The sequence below is a fragment of the Streptopelia decaocto genome, assembly GCF_964273445.1.
Source record: "Streptopelia decaocto genome assembly, chromosome: 1".
NCBI lineage: Eukaryota > Metazoa > Chordata > Aves > Columbiformes > Columbidae > Streptopelia > Streptopelia decaocto.
The window spans coordinates 181,154,056-181,169,821 of record NC_138663.1 but is presented as its reverse complement, the minus strand read 5'-3'; the positions used below and the strand labels follow the sequence as shown (position 1 = coordinate 181,169,821).

Here is a 15,766-nt window from a genome sequence, read left to right as displayed (position 1 = left end):
TCACTGGTGGGCCCCACATTTAGCTTTGGTATCCGAGCGCTCTTTCGTTAAATTAAGGCAATTAATAAATGGAGACATTAAGCAATCAATTTTGCCTTGCATATCTCCACAGCCTTACGTATGACTGGCTGTAATCACAAGATAAATGCAATGTGCTGATGTATGGTAATGCCCAATAATACATTCTCCGCCAGGCTCAATTCATCAGGGAGTTTCTGGAGGGGAGGCATTCGTTATTGGCTGTCTCTGGACCTCAAGGATAACATTTCTGTCCTTTCCATTGGCCGCCCCGCTGCTGCAAGCCTCTTCCCGTCTTATTTTGATGATGAATATGAAGGCATGCTAAGCCGTGCCGGAGCGGAGCTCTCGCCGACTGCACTCCCCTCCCCGGGCTCAAGGACTCAGGGGCTCCCTGGCTGCTTCCCCTGCCCACCGCCAGCAGCAGCAGCAGCAGCGGCAGCAGCAGCAGCAAACGCCAAAAGTTGTGATGCTTTTCTTCACCCAGTGCTTTGGGGCTGTGTTAGATCTTATTCACCTGAGGTTTCAGCACTACAAGGCAAAGAGGGTTTTCTCAGCTGCCGGGCAACTTGTCTGCGTCGTCAACCCAACGCACAGCCTAAAGGTGAGTTAAAAATACGTTTTTCTCTTCTGACATCTTCTTGTCCACCCCCCCACCCCACCGGCGGCTTTTCTCCGCAGGGAATGAAATGATGCTCTGAGAGTGCTGTTAACACATTGCAGCCCTGGCAGAGGGGATGTTTGCATTGTTTGGCTGCTCAGTTCCCTTTGGAGTGAAAGCAAAGCAACCCGCTGCTCCGAGAGACCATGGGAAGTAGCTGCTCCCCCTCCCCAAAGTTTCCTCATCCCTTTCACCTGTGTAATGAGCACGCATGTTGTGAGCTCCTGGAGAAAATGACTGGAAAAGTTAGTTGGATGAATTAAGCTCCGTTTTTGGTGGAAGGATGCTGAGCCATCTCCCAGACTGACACCCAAGCACCGCCGGCTGCTTTCCAGCCATGGGGAGTGGGGTCAGGATGGGAGGGGGCTGGGGGACAGCGTAGGGGTCTCTGGCTGCTGGTCTTGTTTGCTTTTTTGGGGAAAAAGGCTGTTTCTCTCTCTGAAGGGGAGTCTGAAAGCATTTGTCTGGTGCTGAAAGTGTCCCTAAGCTGTTTGCAAGGTGAATCTATTTTAGGCAGGAGAATACATTTGCCTTAATGCAAAACTATTTATAGTTCCCATAAAACATTTCTCTTACTTACACGGTACTGCTTTTTCACTGACAAAGTGTCAAGAGCTCCGTCTATGCCAGAGCCCTGATGTTTGTACATAGAGAAGGAGCAGCAGGGGGAGAAAGAGACTGCCAGGCTCTAATTACTTTGTCATGGTAGTGAATGACCAAGTTTAACTAAGTGACTCCTGTTTTGCTGAAAGTCCTTGTGGACCTGACTTGAGATGCCACTCTGCAAGCCCAATGCAAGCTCAGAAATTAATCCAATTCAGGACAACTTATATTTGGCTCTGCCGGGGTCTCCAGAAGGAACTCGCAGTGGTTGTAAGGAGCATCTTTCCCAAGCTGCAGGTCTCCAGGAGGTCCATTGATGGGGTAAATCCCTCTTTGGAGCGACATCCCCCCCCAGAAAAGCCAGTTTCCTGGAGGTATGTTTCCAGTCTTGGGCTGCGCTCAGGCAGGGGAAGGTTGTTTCCAGCAGGATGGCATGTCCAGGAGGATTTCCATGCAAGGCTGTAGTCAGCCTGGTGAGCACTGCTGGCTGGGGCAGGATCTCCCAGGGGATGGACAGCTCGGTTGTGGGCTCACCTCTGCCAACATGCAGCTCCTCTGCCAACACAAGCTATTTAAAACACCCACAGCCTTGTTGTTGTCTGAAAGAATCTGGCGATCCAAATAGATAAAAGAAATAGTCACGTTCCTAAGTGCATGGGGAGATTTTGTAAATGAGTGTTTCTGTGCTTGACCCCTTTTATGAGACTGTCTCCTGTTACTTTCATTAATAATTTTAATTAGTAAAAAAAGCTGAGCAGAAAAAAGGTTATTGAAGGTCACAAGACAATTTCAATGCCAGTGGCACTGTCTGATGTGGTCCCACAGAGAGGTGTCTGCTGACTGCTTCACTGTTATCTAGGTCTAGACCTGAATTTATCAGTTCAGGTCCTCTTGAATTGCAGATTTGCTGTTGCAGGAGCTGCGGCATTTTACCTTTGGATGTCCAAAAAAAAAAAAAAGTTGATGCTTCTGTTCCTTTCTGTTAAACACAGAGGGCATTTTAGTGCATTAAAATCCCCATGGCCAAGCTCCTCACTGCTCAGACCCAAAGCACAGTAGAGAGATGCATAATCTTGGTGCTGTCTTGGCAGCTCTTGGAAGCCGGCATTGCACCTACAACTCTCTTGGAAACAAAGGGAAGCCTTTAGGAAAAGGTCTGATGTGTCAATGAAATCTCCAGTGAGAATTGTCTTGAACTCGGTAGGAATTGCTCCTGTGATAGGGTTGCAGTGGGAACCTAATGGCACTAGTTTCCCCACATGGGTCTGTTGAGACACCAGACAGGTAGGACAAGCTGATAAGAAAGCTCTCTGCTCTGAAAAAAACCTCTGATTGTAAAGTGAAAAACATTTTGAAAGTGCTCCTGAGTTACCCAGCTCACATCCAGATGGGTGAATATGTCAGGCTTTAGTACTGATATGCTCTCAAGGTGTTCAGTCTGGTTTCCCACCAGCTCTGTAAGGAACACACCATTGTTTTGTGTTAAGAGCCAGAAAAGATGGGTGGGTTGGACCCCTTTGTGCCCAGCATGACACCAACAGCACCCACTGGCCAGCAACACCTGTCTCCAAGATGGACACCTTGTCCCACCTGCTCTTACCTGGTGACAGAGGTGGTCACCTCCAGCAGGCAAGGCGTCTTGTCTGAAAACTGATATCAAAGACAGGTCAGATGAACCTGCTTCTCAGGGTGCCTATTTTTGCCCTGAAGATGAACAGGGAGGTTGTGGTTGCTCCCTCCAGCAACCTGGTGCAAAGACTTCTGAAGCAGGAACAGGCAAATCACCCCCAAACTGTCCCATACACCGAATGACACCGGAGGGACCATTAACAATGAAAGGGCTGAAGATATTCCTCTGTGGTAGTTTACAGTATTATTACTACTCTGATGTTTCATGGTCTATTATTTCTAGCTGGGTCATTTCAACTGTAGCATTTTGTTGGCAGCCCCCAAATCTATCTTAACAATTGACAAGTGGAGTGAAAACTGTATTAAGGTTCGCAGTCGATGAATACAAGCCTGCTAGGAAACAAGGGCTAGGAGCAATGTAATTTCTCTCCCTTTCCTTCAAGGCTTAAATGTTTGTGCGTACTCCAAAATTGTAAGCTCTTTGCAAAGGGATTATTTTATTCTGTATCTCTACAGCACCCAGGCAAGGGGCCTCCTGGCTGACTGGTGCAAATGATAAATGACAGGCATCATATTCTGGTGTGATTACATTGACATCCATCACCTAGGTCAGGTCCTCAATCAGTGCCAATGCACATAACTCCATTAAAGTCAAATCACTGCAGGACTCAGATCTCACTCCTTCCATCCAGGGGTGTGCTCAGAGATGGTGGTGGGATCTAGCCCACCACGAGGACCCATGGCTGGTGATCACGTATGTGTGTCAGAGATTTGGCATCATGGAAAGCACTCGGTGTGCGATACCCTTCAGGGAAAGTTTGCACCAGCTTCTGCTGTCACAGACTTGTACATAGACCAAGGCGGGGTTCTCCAGTAAAGTTATATCAGCACATTGTCACCATAATCACAGCCTGGATCTCTGACTGTGACCAGAGGCCATCACTTACCTCTTTCTTTAAGAGAGGTCTGGAGACTGGCAGAGAATCACACATTCAGAAAAAAACCAGTGTCTTTCTTCCAACTGAAAGGCTCATTAACTGGGAAGGCTGATGAGGGATTCAGTGTATCTTAAAGGAGATGATAAGAGCGTCAGATATCAGCGCAGATATCTCTATTGATCTGCTGCTATTTTCCCTGTGCACGACAGGCTGACATAGGCGGCTCTAAACAAGGAAAGACAACTCTGCAGTGTCACTCTCTGTTTGCCTGTCTGGCAGGGGTGTGAATGGGGTGGGGGGGTTGTTTTGGAGCCTCTTTGTCCTTCTTGCTGCTTTCTGCTCTTTGTCCTTCCTTGAGCTTTCCCAGGCACAGCAGCAGCACCTCACGATGTGGTGCTACAGTGGGATCAAAATTCACTTGCCAAGCAGAGAAAATCACATATTTACTGCACTTTTATAGGTCACCTTCATCCTCAATAGTATTATATGTGTTACCTTGTAACCTGTCTTCCTTCAAGTGTATGGTCGCCCTGACATCTGCCCTTAGAGAGGCACGGCCAGGCAATGGAGCTTCCTAGTTAAGTGGCTGCTCTCTCTAAGGCCACATTAATTAAAGGAGCACCGCTGCTGCTGCTGGCTGCAGGTCCCAGTGTGCCAGGAAAATTTTAAGGTCCTCTCTGTGCACGGAAGAAACCAGCAGAGTTTGCTGGTCCCTGCAGAGATGAGGCTCAGTGAATTCCTCTGCATTTTTTCCTTGTTAATAGCAATACTTCCCATCACTGCTAATTGCACCCTGGGGAGAAGGTTGTGTCCTCACTCCTTAACTGGCATCAGTTCCTGCCCAAAAAAACAGCCGTCCGTAGCACGGGACAGCAGTGCCATCACAGCCCAGCCAGGTGCTGATGTTTTGCAAGATGCTACATGCAGCTGCGTAAAATAGATCCTCTTTGTTCACAGAGTTACTAGCTTTTTACGCGCAACTTTTACTCTTTGAAGAGTGTGAAAAATGCGCTTCTAAATGGTAAAAAAAGTACATTTACAATGCTCTTGTAGAAACCACCCTTCCTTTTCTCTGTAGGACTTCAAGGATCGTGTTGAATTACAAAAGGAAGCATATTTAGAGGAGGCCAGAAATAGTTCAATCTTATATTCAAAAAGGATCATAACATGGTTTATGGGGCCAAGCTGTCTTCTAGCTATTTTTTAAAGAAACAAGCAAATCTGTTCTGAGTTAGGGAGGGGATTTGAATCCTGTTATAACAGTTTGGCTCTGCGTGCAGCGGCCAGCCAAATAGCATTGTAATCCACTTTATCCCCAGCAGGATTAAAGTGCTATGGTGCACAAGATTTATTTATTTATTTACTGCAAGGGAGGAAAGTGACTCTTTAACCTACTGCTAACAACCCCCAGATATCCTCTGCCACCATCTCAGCTCACACATGCTCAAATCTATCACTTCAGGTGCTGATTTGGGGAGCCCAAGTGGCATTCGGCCGCAACGTTCACCAGGATTGTGACAGCCATGGCGAGGGGGGCTGCAAACCCTCCTGCTGCCTGCAAAGCCAGGTTCCTGGCCAGGCATTTGGGTCTCAGTTTGGGCCAGGGCTGAACAAACATTGGGCACCTCAGACTCCCAAATCCTTTTGTGGGGATGTGGACAGCAGCAGGCAGCACTGCTTTGCCACCCATCCTTCAGCCCTGTCTCTGTTTGATGGGAATTCAGTGGGTGAAATTGGAAACCAAGTTGACCACGAGCACCCTAGGAGCCTCTGTCTGTGCATCCACAGCCGCCTGAAGATGTGACTGTAATGGTTCTCTGCAGAGAGGAGGCAGAGCACACTCCTGCAGCTCTCCCTGGGGTCTCTCCATCCGTCGCTGCTGCTGCCTGGTCCTGAGAGCTCCCCTCTTCCTTTTCCTTTCTCCCTTCTTCTCTCTCCCCTCTTCCCTCTCCCATTAACCCTGAGCTCACAGACCCACACACCTGCACAACCCACAGGACCACGATGTGGGAGAGCAGGGTGGCATGGGCTTTGCTCCACTCTTGCTGCAAAGCAGGGCAGCTCCGAGTTCCAGCATGGTCTCCCAGAATAACAATTACAGCACCTCCTCGGCAGAGGCAAAGAGAGGTGAAGTGCTACCGTCTCAGAAGTTTCTGTGTTAATATGCTTCGTCTTCCTTCTCCCCCTCTGCCACCCCAAAACCATTCCGGAAAATTAATTACTGCTGTTAATGGGTGCTGCCTGTCATGCTACAGCTCTGGAGATGGGATAGAGTGGATAAGCATTGAGCCCTTTTCTACCCATGTTTGATTTTGAGGGTGAATTTCATTAACAAATCTGACCTGGTTGCAGGACATTTCAAGACAGGTGTTATCAATGGGAAATGGCACCATTGTTATAATATTAGAGAAATACCTCTCCCCTTGACAGGATATTTGCCTGCAGAGGTGAAGACACATCAGACACAATCACGTATCACTTTCTAATCCACCCACTCTGATACAACTCAGTATATCAAGAATTTCTCAGTGCAGCCCTTCGGGTTAGATGTAGTGGCCCAGATACCTCCCTCAGGAGAAATACTGCTTCAAAGCAATTGCTGTGGCTAACACATGGAGTGTGGAGGAAAGAGGGATGTTTTATTATAAGCCTTGATGATGTAAAATGAGTGGTGATGTCTCAGGCTGCTTCCCAGCAGATGTAAGCCACACTTGGACATTCCCACAACTGGTGTTAATTAACACACCTTGCTGCTTGCCTCAGTAGAGAAATCAAGCACTGAGCATAGTCCTGCAAGGCTCAGATGTTAAAAAGTCCCAGGTCAGGTTGCCAAACATAGAAAATTTTGCCCCAAATTCAGAATTTACAGAGTAGAAGTTCTTGTTCAATCATTAAGATGCTGTCCCAGTACCAAAGACCTCCCCGTACACTTAACTGGGGACACTTAGAAACTTCTGAGTGACAGTCTGAGGTTCTTTAGTTAATCCAAGAAACCGAATTTAAAGAAACACAGCAGATCCTGGGACTCCTCATAAAGTGAAGGAACGGAGCTGCTGTGCCTGTGCCCGGTCTCCCCAAGGTGTCAGCCCTTCTTCCACTGTAGAAATACCATGAACCTTGTCCTGTTTGACGTAGAGCTGAGAACTTGGGTGTCACCCCTGGTACCCCCAGAGCCTTCCCATCACAATGGGCCATTAGTGTCTCTCACCCTGGTGCAGAAGAGGGAAAAACTGTGAATCCTGCAATAATTTAGTGGGAGACACAGTCTTTACCCAGATTTACTGGGGACTGAGTGAGGTAGCAAGGAGCATGGGACACACAGCCACACTCTTCTGGCTGTGGGAGGCTGGGATGGTTAGGATCACCACACCTCTGGTGTGGTGGGAGCAAGGACCATGAGAGTAATGACCATGATGAGAGTAATGACAATTGGAGCTGGCATACATGGCATGGCATGGCATGGCACAATGCAGAGTTGTGGTCCTCCTCCTTGGAGCTGCTGGAGGTGGGTGCTGGGAGGTGCATGTGCCACCAGAACTGAAATAATTGCTTCAGAGAGCTGAACAAGATTTAGGTAGTACACTGAGCCTGCTTTTAGTGTGATTTTTGCGACAGAGACAAGCAGAGCTGTGCCACCACATTCAGCCAATTTGGGTCCAGCTTCTGATGGAACTGGGGAGAGACTGGGCCTGAGCTCTCCACTTGGGTCCTTCTGAAAGCAGGAGCAACTTCCCAGCCCAAGAATGCACATGCTTTATTTGGAAATTGAAAGCATGGATGATGAGACATTGAGCACTTCATCAAACTGCTTCATTTCTCTTTCTTTCCATGGCTTGCCTCTTTTTCTAGGTTCCTTCTCTTCTGCATTATTGTTCCTCCTCATCCTGCCCATTACCTGCTATACCAAAGTCTTAAAGCAAAAGATTCTTCTCATCTGTCCTTCAATAACCTAATTTTGGTCTTTTTTTACTCCCACTGGAAGGAAAGCACCACTAATTTCACTGCAACTTTGGATCTCTTATTTTCCTCTAAGCTCTTTTAGAAAAAATAATTTGATCCCCAGCTTACTTCGTGCCACCAACTTACCTATTGACAGATGAAGTCCTGCTTCATGATCACCAGCAAGATGAAGAGAGCTACAAGAGACGATGAAATGTTCCTGTCACCACATGCTGATGCAGTTAGTGTGGAAGCCAAGTGTCCTACATGCCTGCAAAACCCAATTGCCACCATACACTGGATCAGGGCTCAAGCAGTCAGGTCTGGCTGGAGATGCCACAGATGCCTGTTGTCCATCCAGCGCAGTAAGCCACCATCATGATCCATTCACCAGTGCTGGCCAAAGAGAACATCTTCCCTCTGTTTCAGTGTGGCGGTGCAAAACCACTGTCATCAGGGATTTAATCTGGCAATCCAGTGTGTGCACTACCAAAGTAGGCACCCTTCTGCTTCCACGCTGCAGGAGCAAGCAGCTGGGGAGAGCAGTGGCCTCAGCTGGCTTTCACAACCTCCCACAGAGCTCTTACCCTTAGGGATTATTGAGGGCTGTGCTGAACGGCAAATCCCCAGTGGCGCTTGGAGATCTCTTGAAAATTGCTCTGGGTGACCTGCTGCTAATTGCCACCTGCAATACTTCTGCTCCCCTCTCCCGTGGAGTTCTCCTCCAAAGAGGAAAGAGTGTCCTGGCACTGCTGATGAATTGCTTGGCACATACGCAGTGTACAGTCTGAAGCACTTTTATTTATTTAGAGGCATTTTGGAGTGACTTATATAACATTAATGGATTTATCTTTAGCTCTCCCCTTTAGTCTCCACAACAACATGAAAGCATCTCGGGGGGAGAATGGAAGAGACCGCCGAGTACTTTGCATGTTTATTTTGGTGTATGTTTTTTAAAAAGGTAGAAATGTTTGAAACAACTTTGGAAAGGAATTAACCAGTTCTTTCCATAACAGATGTAGTGCATTTCTTCTAGAGCAATTTCATTCTGAGCTGACCCAAACTGAAATCCCTTTTCCTTCCAGACCGGCCTCACAAGTGAAAAATAATCTTTTCACAGCTTTAGTGATGTTACTGTTATTTTACAAGTGGAAATATTAAGCTCCAGAGTGGTTGGCGATTGTTCATTAACCACTGGGAAATGCATGGTGGAGAAGAGACACAGGTTCTTGTGAATATCTTAAACACAAGATCACACACTCTCTCACATCAAGTGCCAGCTAAAGTGGAAAGAGAAACAGAGCACTGGAGCATAAATGAGACAGAAAAAGATTGAATCAGTAATGTCTTCTTGTGCAGAAAACAAACACTACAGATGAGCAAGGAGGCAGCTGCTATGGAGCAGAAAACCACATGAGCAGAGGATGAAAATGTTCTTCCACTCTTAGGGACTGCCATGTGGAAAATAAGCAAAGTAATAAGTGTGAAAATGGAGTAAATAACCACCGCACAAGGATTACATAGGGCAGCTGGGGTAAGGGGACTGTTAAGGTCACCTTCAGGCTTCGCGGAAAGGAGAGGTTGAAATGGAAACAGCAGGATGGCGGCAGTGATCATGATACTGCTCTGAACTTAGCAAGACCAATCAGGGGTTCAGTGTCAACCACGTGCACAGCTTCAAAAATACGTATTTTTGCATGATCAGACCCTTATTCCAACATACTTAATTCTGAAAATTACCAAACTTGATCCAGCAAAAGACCATATGAAAAACCTTCTGGAGTCTAGCAAACTTGTCCATCTCCTTTGAATAGTGTAGGGCACACTGAAGACATCTTTCTCTTTAATAGGGGAGTGAGCCTGGGTATCTCATTGATACATTGCAACACCTGCTTAGATGAGGATGCTTGGTTGCACACACAGAGGTGCTGTCTCTGCTGGCAGGATCCTCATGGTATGAAAAGACACATTAGAGACCAATGGGGTTTTACTTGTAGGGCAATTCTGCAATTCCCTACTTGCACTACGTGAGAATTGAGAACATTTCTGAGGTGCACCATCTTTTGGGGTCAGGGATCAGTGAGATAAATTGTCCTCAAAGGAAGACTGTCCTTCTTGCCACTGACAATCAAGGAAGCCAGAAGATTAGCTTGGGATGGGTAGGTCATTTTTATCTAGCTGATGTTAGGTGAAATGAACTCCAGTTTCTTTGAGTTATGCAAAAGAAAACCTAATAAGGACAGTTGTCTCCTTACAAGAAACCCAGAAAGTTTGCACACAAAAACACCATTATATTCACTACTATTTTACACAGGTTCAGGTAAGACAATCTTCTTTCCAATCCTCAAAAGCAAACTTTGAGGGAGATCTCAGATACACAAAAAAAAAAAAAAAAAGGACAACTGGCAACATAACTCCAGGGTGAGAGCTTTCAATTTATTTCTACTAGAAGGAACATCTCATCAAGAAAAAAGTAGGCAACAAATTTTTGGACTAATTGATAACAGAAAATTTCAGGTATAGCAAAAAAATAGACCATGGATGCTGTCACCATTGCCAGGCAAGACAGAGGGACAAAGGGGTTCTAGTGGACAAGCTGAAAGTGAGCCAGCAATGTACCCTTGTGGCAAAGGCCAACCTCATCCTGAGCTGTGTTAGCAGGACTGTAACTAGCAGGAGGTCCTTTCCTACTTGAATTGTTCTGGCCCTGCAACCCTGTATAAAAATAGGATTGGTACTTTGGAGTGCAAAGAAGGGTGCAGCAGCAGAAGGGTCTCAAGCGTAATCATCGAACATGTGCATCAACAACAACCAAGCCAAAGTCATATCTGAAAGACATATCTGAACAGAATTAAGAAGACAGACGGACATTTGGGATATACTCAGGCACCCAAGGATCAGCACAGTATACTGATATCAGTGAAATAATATGGAGCTATACTAGTTACAAAAGTATCTCGTAATTCAAACTTGTCTGAAATACAAATCCTTGTGGTAGTCCAAAGCCCAGAGCTATTACCAGCTAATTAAATCCATTTGGATTGGAAACGGGGTCACTGTGGCAGATGAGGGATGGCAAAAGAGTGTAAGTCATACTTCAAAATATGCTTTGAAACAAGCACACTTATTGGTAATTACAAGCAATGCAAAATAAACTCTGAAGGGGAGAGGACAGACTGTTCATCATCCTTCTGCGAAGACTTTGCACCATGGCACAAGGGTAAACACATTCCTAAAAAGTGCCGAGTGGAGCAAAAACCATGGAGCAAGTGACATCGAACAAATAATCCACTTGGACAAATCTGCCTTTCATTCTCCTTACGGGGTAGCTGCCAGCAGAACAAACTTTCCCTGGGTTTATTCAATTAGCTGCTTCATGATTACTTTCCCCCTACAGCAGGATCCTTAATGCTTCAGACCCACTTTTTTGGTATGCGAGCTGTGTTAATTAGCTGTGCAAAGAGGTACAAAGCAGAGAGGCTACTTAGGTAGTATCACTTCTGTTCCCTGCCTGGATTCTGAGTCTCATCCCAGGCTTGATGGAATTTGTTTCTGTTTATCTTTGATCAGTGAAAGTCAGATGTACTACACAGGTTTGGTGAGTTAGGATGAAATAACATCACTAGAGGTGAGGAAAGGTTGATTTGCCCAGCCTCTTTAGGCCAGCTCATGGTTTGAAGTATGGAAGTCTGCAGGTGAGCTGTATTTTGTTGGGGCAGCTTGAAATATTGCCATCCCAAATGACTTTGTTGTTCCCCTAAAAGCTGTCATTGCCCTTACTGTAGGGGCAGCAGAGGGGTGCATAAGCCTGCTCCCCACACCACCACCATCCCATTTCACAGGCCTTTGTGGATTAATTAAAAGAGTTTTAATTAATATGTCAGACTGAAGAAGAAGGTGAAATCAGGCACATGTTCCCCTTTGCTGCCTTGGCTGTGGGTACGTGACTCCCAGCAGTGGCCCTGCCAGCACTGGAATCAGAAATGTCCTGTAGCAAGCTTCACCAGAGGATACTTGACAGGAGCCTGAGGCACTGGTCCTTGAAAAGTGTTTCACTGGTGTTTTGTTGGCTTGGAAGTGTAGTTCATGTTTGATTTTCTCTCCTCGCATTCTTACAAAATAGTTACGATGTGGTCAGGGGATTGTCTGGCTCGTTTAGTTTCCTCTCTGCCATCATTCTGTCAAAAGTTTTTTTTGGGACCTCTTTACCCCTCTTCAGTCAAGCAGTATCCCTTATAAATACTTGCCTACTTGCCTAAAGGCGTGTACCCAAGTTTAGACCCCTCATTATCTGTGCTTTTGGGAGTGGATGAAAAGACATTTTCCACAGTCACCTGCCAACCTCAACAGAATGCAAACTCAAAGAAGGCAGCAGGAGTAAGTTCCTTACAAACAGGGGTGTGTTTGCTTGCAGGCAGCTCATGGCTATGTCCAGGTCAAGATATAAAATATGGCAGGGAAAAAGACAAAATGCTTGCAGTAATTGACCACCACTCCATCTGGATTCCAGTGGATTCCAGCCAAACTGGAATCTTTGATCCAATTGCAACTCCTGACTGGAATCTCAAGGGAGAAAATACAGCTTTAAAAATAAAACAAAACTTTCACTGAGTTTCTTCTGCCATGGAAAATAGTCAAAAAAAAGAGACTCAAAAATATTAAGGTCATGCGAGGTCATGCAAACATAACCACTGGTTTGTAAATAACTGATTATAAAGACTGAACTTTCTTTCAGGCTGTTGGTAAAAGATGAAGGCACTATCAGAAAACAGATCAGAAGCCAGCTTAATCTCCAGAAGCTTCACAAGGCAACTGGAGATAATTTAGCGTTGCAGCTAAGCACAGTTTTTCTGGTGAGGTATCTCTTAATAATTTTTAAGCTTTTAATGATTTTTTAATAATAAGCCAGTGATCAGAAAACAACATCCCAGTTCACAGATAAATCCAGGCTGTGTCTGGGTATTTTGCCTATTTGCTGCTTTAACTTAAGCAACTTTGATTTGCCAGAGGCCAAGCAACAGCCTATAGCAAGAGAACTCAGTCTGATGAAGCAGATGTTGGTGAAGGGAAGACCTTTTCTTACTCACTCATAGGGAAAATTAATTGATGCTGAAAGCAACCTTTCAGCATTTTTTGTGATATTAACTCTTGTTTCTTGACTTTTACAACATAGAAGAAATGTGCAGATTAAGTAACTTCCAAGTTGTTTTTCATGTAAAAGGACCTTGGTGCTCTCTACAGGCAAGTCATGCAGCGGAGTGCAGCCAGCTCCAGTCCTGGCCGACCCATAATTACAGCTCAGGCACTCCAGTAAGACCTGTGCCACCTGGTGTTTGCAAACAGTCTAATAGCCTAAGTCCGGTTTTGCAGATAATTTGTTTCTCTGGTGGGGAACAGCCCTACCTCTTGGTGGGCATCACCAGACTTCCACAAGACCCATCCAGTCAACATCTGTTCCTGAGTACATGAGCAAAATCAGGCTGAGCTCCCTGGAGAGCACTCAGTGATGTATGACCCAATGCTCTGAGCCCAGGCTACAGCTAACAGTGACAGAGAGTTTGCTGTGCTTGCCTTTATACCCAAAACTGCTTTTCCCCTCTGTGTACAAATACAGTCTTTGAGCTCACCAGCAGCACTGGCAGGCTTCCCACCTCCTGAACCGCTCGTCCCAGGAGCTGGGGTGAGAGAAAGGACGGAGCTGAAACACAGCAGAGGCTGGATACGAGCCAGGCTGAGCCTAGCAGCTAAAGAGCTGCATTAGACAGGTGCTGTGCCTGAACTAATAAGCTCTGCAGGAGACAGGATCTATTCACTGCAGCATCCTGCCGAGGTGTTGGGGTTTATCTGCCTCCAAAGCTGATGGTCACATCCACGTGCTGCAGCCATCCATTGTGCCCCCAGACCCGCCGCAGGGATCAGGGAGCTGGGATGCTCTGCAGGAGCTTGTGCCTTTGGTTTCTCTCTCTGTAAATGAGGTGAGGGACAATGTTCTCCAATGTCAGTTTGGTGGTTTGGGAAGGAGGCCAAAACAGACACATCTCCTGCTGTAGGTTAAGCTGCTGTATGTGTGTGAGGGACCCATCTGCGAAACTGGTCCTGTTGCTATAAACGCTGTGAAGCCACCAATCCTTTTGGTGTCAATGAGGCTGCGAGGATACGCTCTTCCTGTTTCACAGTCAGGCTGTAAATATCTAAGATCCAAAATGAGGATGATGAAGCTTAATTGTAGCCACCGAAGTTTCCTTTTTCTTCTTCTTCTTTTCTTTTTTTTTTTTTGTCTTTTTTTCTTTTTACTTCAATCCCTTAATGATGATTATACTGTAAGTAGAAAATATAAAGCATTTTAGGAGCATTAAGTAATACTTAGAGGGCTCATTAATCCACAGTTAATATGCAGCCACCACTGAGAGGGAATGAAGCAATCACGCCGCCACAGCGTTACGCAGTATGGTGTCCCTGCCTGCCTCCAGAAGGGAAGCAGAGGATGCTCACTCCACCTGGCACTGTAAGAGGAGGCAGAGATGGACAGAAGACAATGGTCTGGCATAGACACCACAAGGCATGTGAAGCTCCCCTGACCTCCCTTGTCATCATGCATCAGGGTTTTGGGGTAGATCTACACCAGCGTCTTGACTTTTTCACTAACAAATTCAGCAGAGTAGGCACCTTTTACTTTCAGCTTCCAACCAAAGTAAAATTCAGCCACCTAGGTCAAGGCTGAAGGTACTGTTTTGCAAAGGTGAACGTCAGTTCAGCAACTTCTGTGTTTTTCTTTAGAAAAAGGCAAACCCCTTGGGAGGTCCATCATAAACCATCTAGGCTTCATCAGACCAATGACCCGATAAAAACCAAAAAGATACATGGGAGTATTCACCATCCTCATCTTCACTGATAAACAAAAATGTTCTTCAGCACTTTATGTTTTCTTGGTGGCTCCCCATGGAAAACAGTGATTAGACTGTGCTTCATTCAGTACCAAGCACAAAGAGTTCCCAGAGCTGAAGCAGAGGCAGAAATTGTAGTGTTTGCAGTACAGCCAGTCAGTCTCGGGGGTTTAATTCCAGGGGAGGACTAATTCTCATAGAAAATGTCCTAATGTCATGTGGCAAATTAAAAAAAAAACACAACCAAACTTGTCAGCTGAGTAATAACAGATTCTTAACTAGCAGAAAATTCAAGGGGGTACTGTGCACTGCTTTATGACAGGTTAAAATAAGAATGGAGGGGCATGTTAGGCAATTGTAGATGTACAGGTACTAGATGGTCAAAGGAAAGGTGCTCCTTTATACTGCCAGGCAACTTAATTTTCTGCATACTTGTCACCACAGAAAGTGAGTACTGAGGCTGTCACAGCCTCAAATGGTTTGTGTGTGTGTGTGTGTGTATGTGTACTATCATCATTTTCAGTGTGCAAGCTAAGGCTGAGGCCACTCGTGATGGCCAGGTTAGGGGACACACTGAATGGCATCTTGGATGCAATAGTTTCATGGCCAGGTCTCCAAAAATGCACAAATTCCATCAACTCTGGGCAGCTGCTTCTGTTGCAAAGCAAAGAGAGGAGCAAGAGCAGGAAGCCTACCTTTCTGGTGGGCTTACCTCTCAAACCCAGTCCCAAAGCTGAAGAAGGGAAGAAATGCATGTGCTCAAAGGGGTAAATAAGAGCAGCCAGCATGCAGGGCCCCCCTGAGGTCCCAAGCCTGGAGCTGTGCCCTGCAGCTTGTGTGTTGGTGTCACCGTGGTGGGAAGTGACTTGTGGTGTACATGCAGCATTAGCGACTGCCCCAAACTTCATGGCTGGGAAATAGTGGGTGTGGAGAAATCATCCTCAAAATAGACCAGCTTGTTGCAAATCGGCCCCCTCCTTCCTGCCCTGTGCTACCCTTGTCACTATTGTGGACATATCCTCTGAGCATCCTCTAACCCAGAAGCTATACATGGGGAAGCAATAAATGCCATACCATGATGTGATGCCCCTGAT

The 15,766-nt window shown here is 46.0% G+C and overlaps 1 protein-coding gene across 1 annotated transcript in view; it reads left to right on the top strand.

Annotated features, from left to right (window-relative positions):
- The first annotated feature begins 479 nt into the window (after positions 1 to 479).
- SIAH3 (siah E3 ubiquitin protein ligase family member 3) overlaps positions 480 to 15,766 on the top strand; it is a 46,212-nt gene continuing 30,925 nt past the window's right edge. Inside the window, exon 1 of the mRNA XM_082065992.1 lies at positions 480 to 622. Coding sequence (XP_081922118.1) covers positions 488 to 622 — 135 coding nt within the window. The 5' untranslated portion in view covers positions 480 to 487. The remainder of the gene's footprint in view (positions 623 to 15,766) is intronic.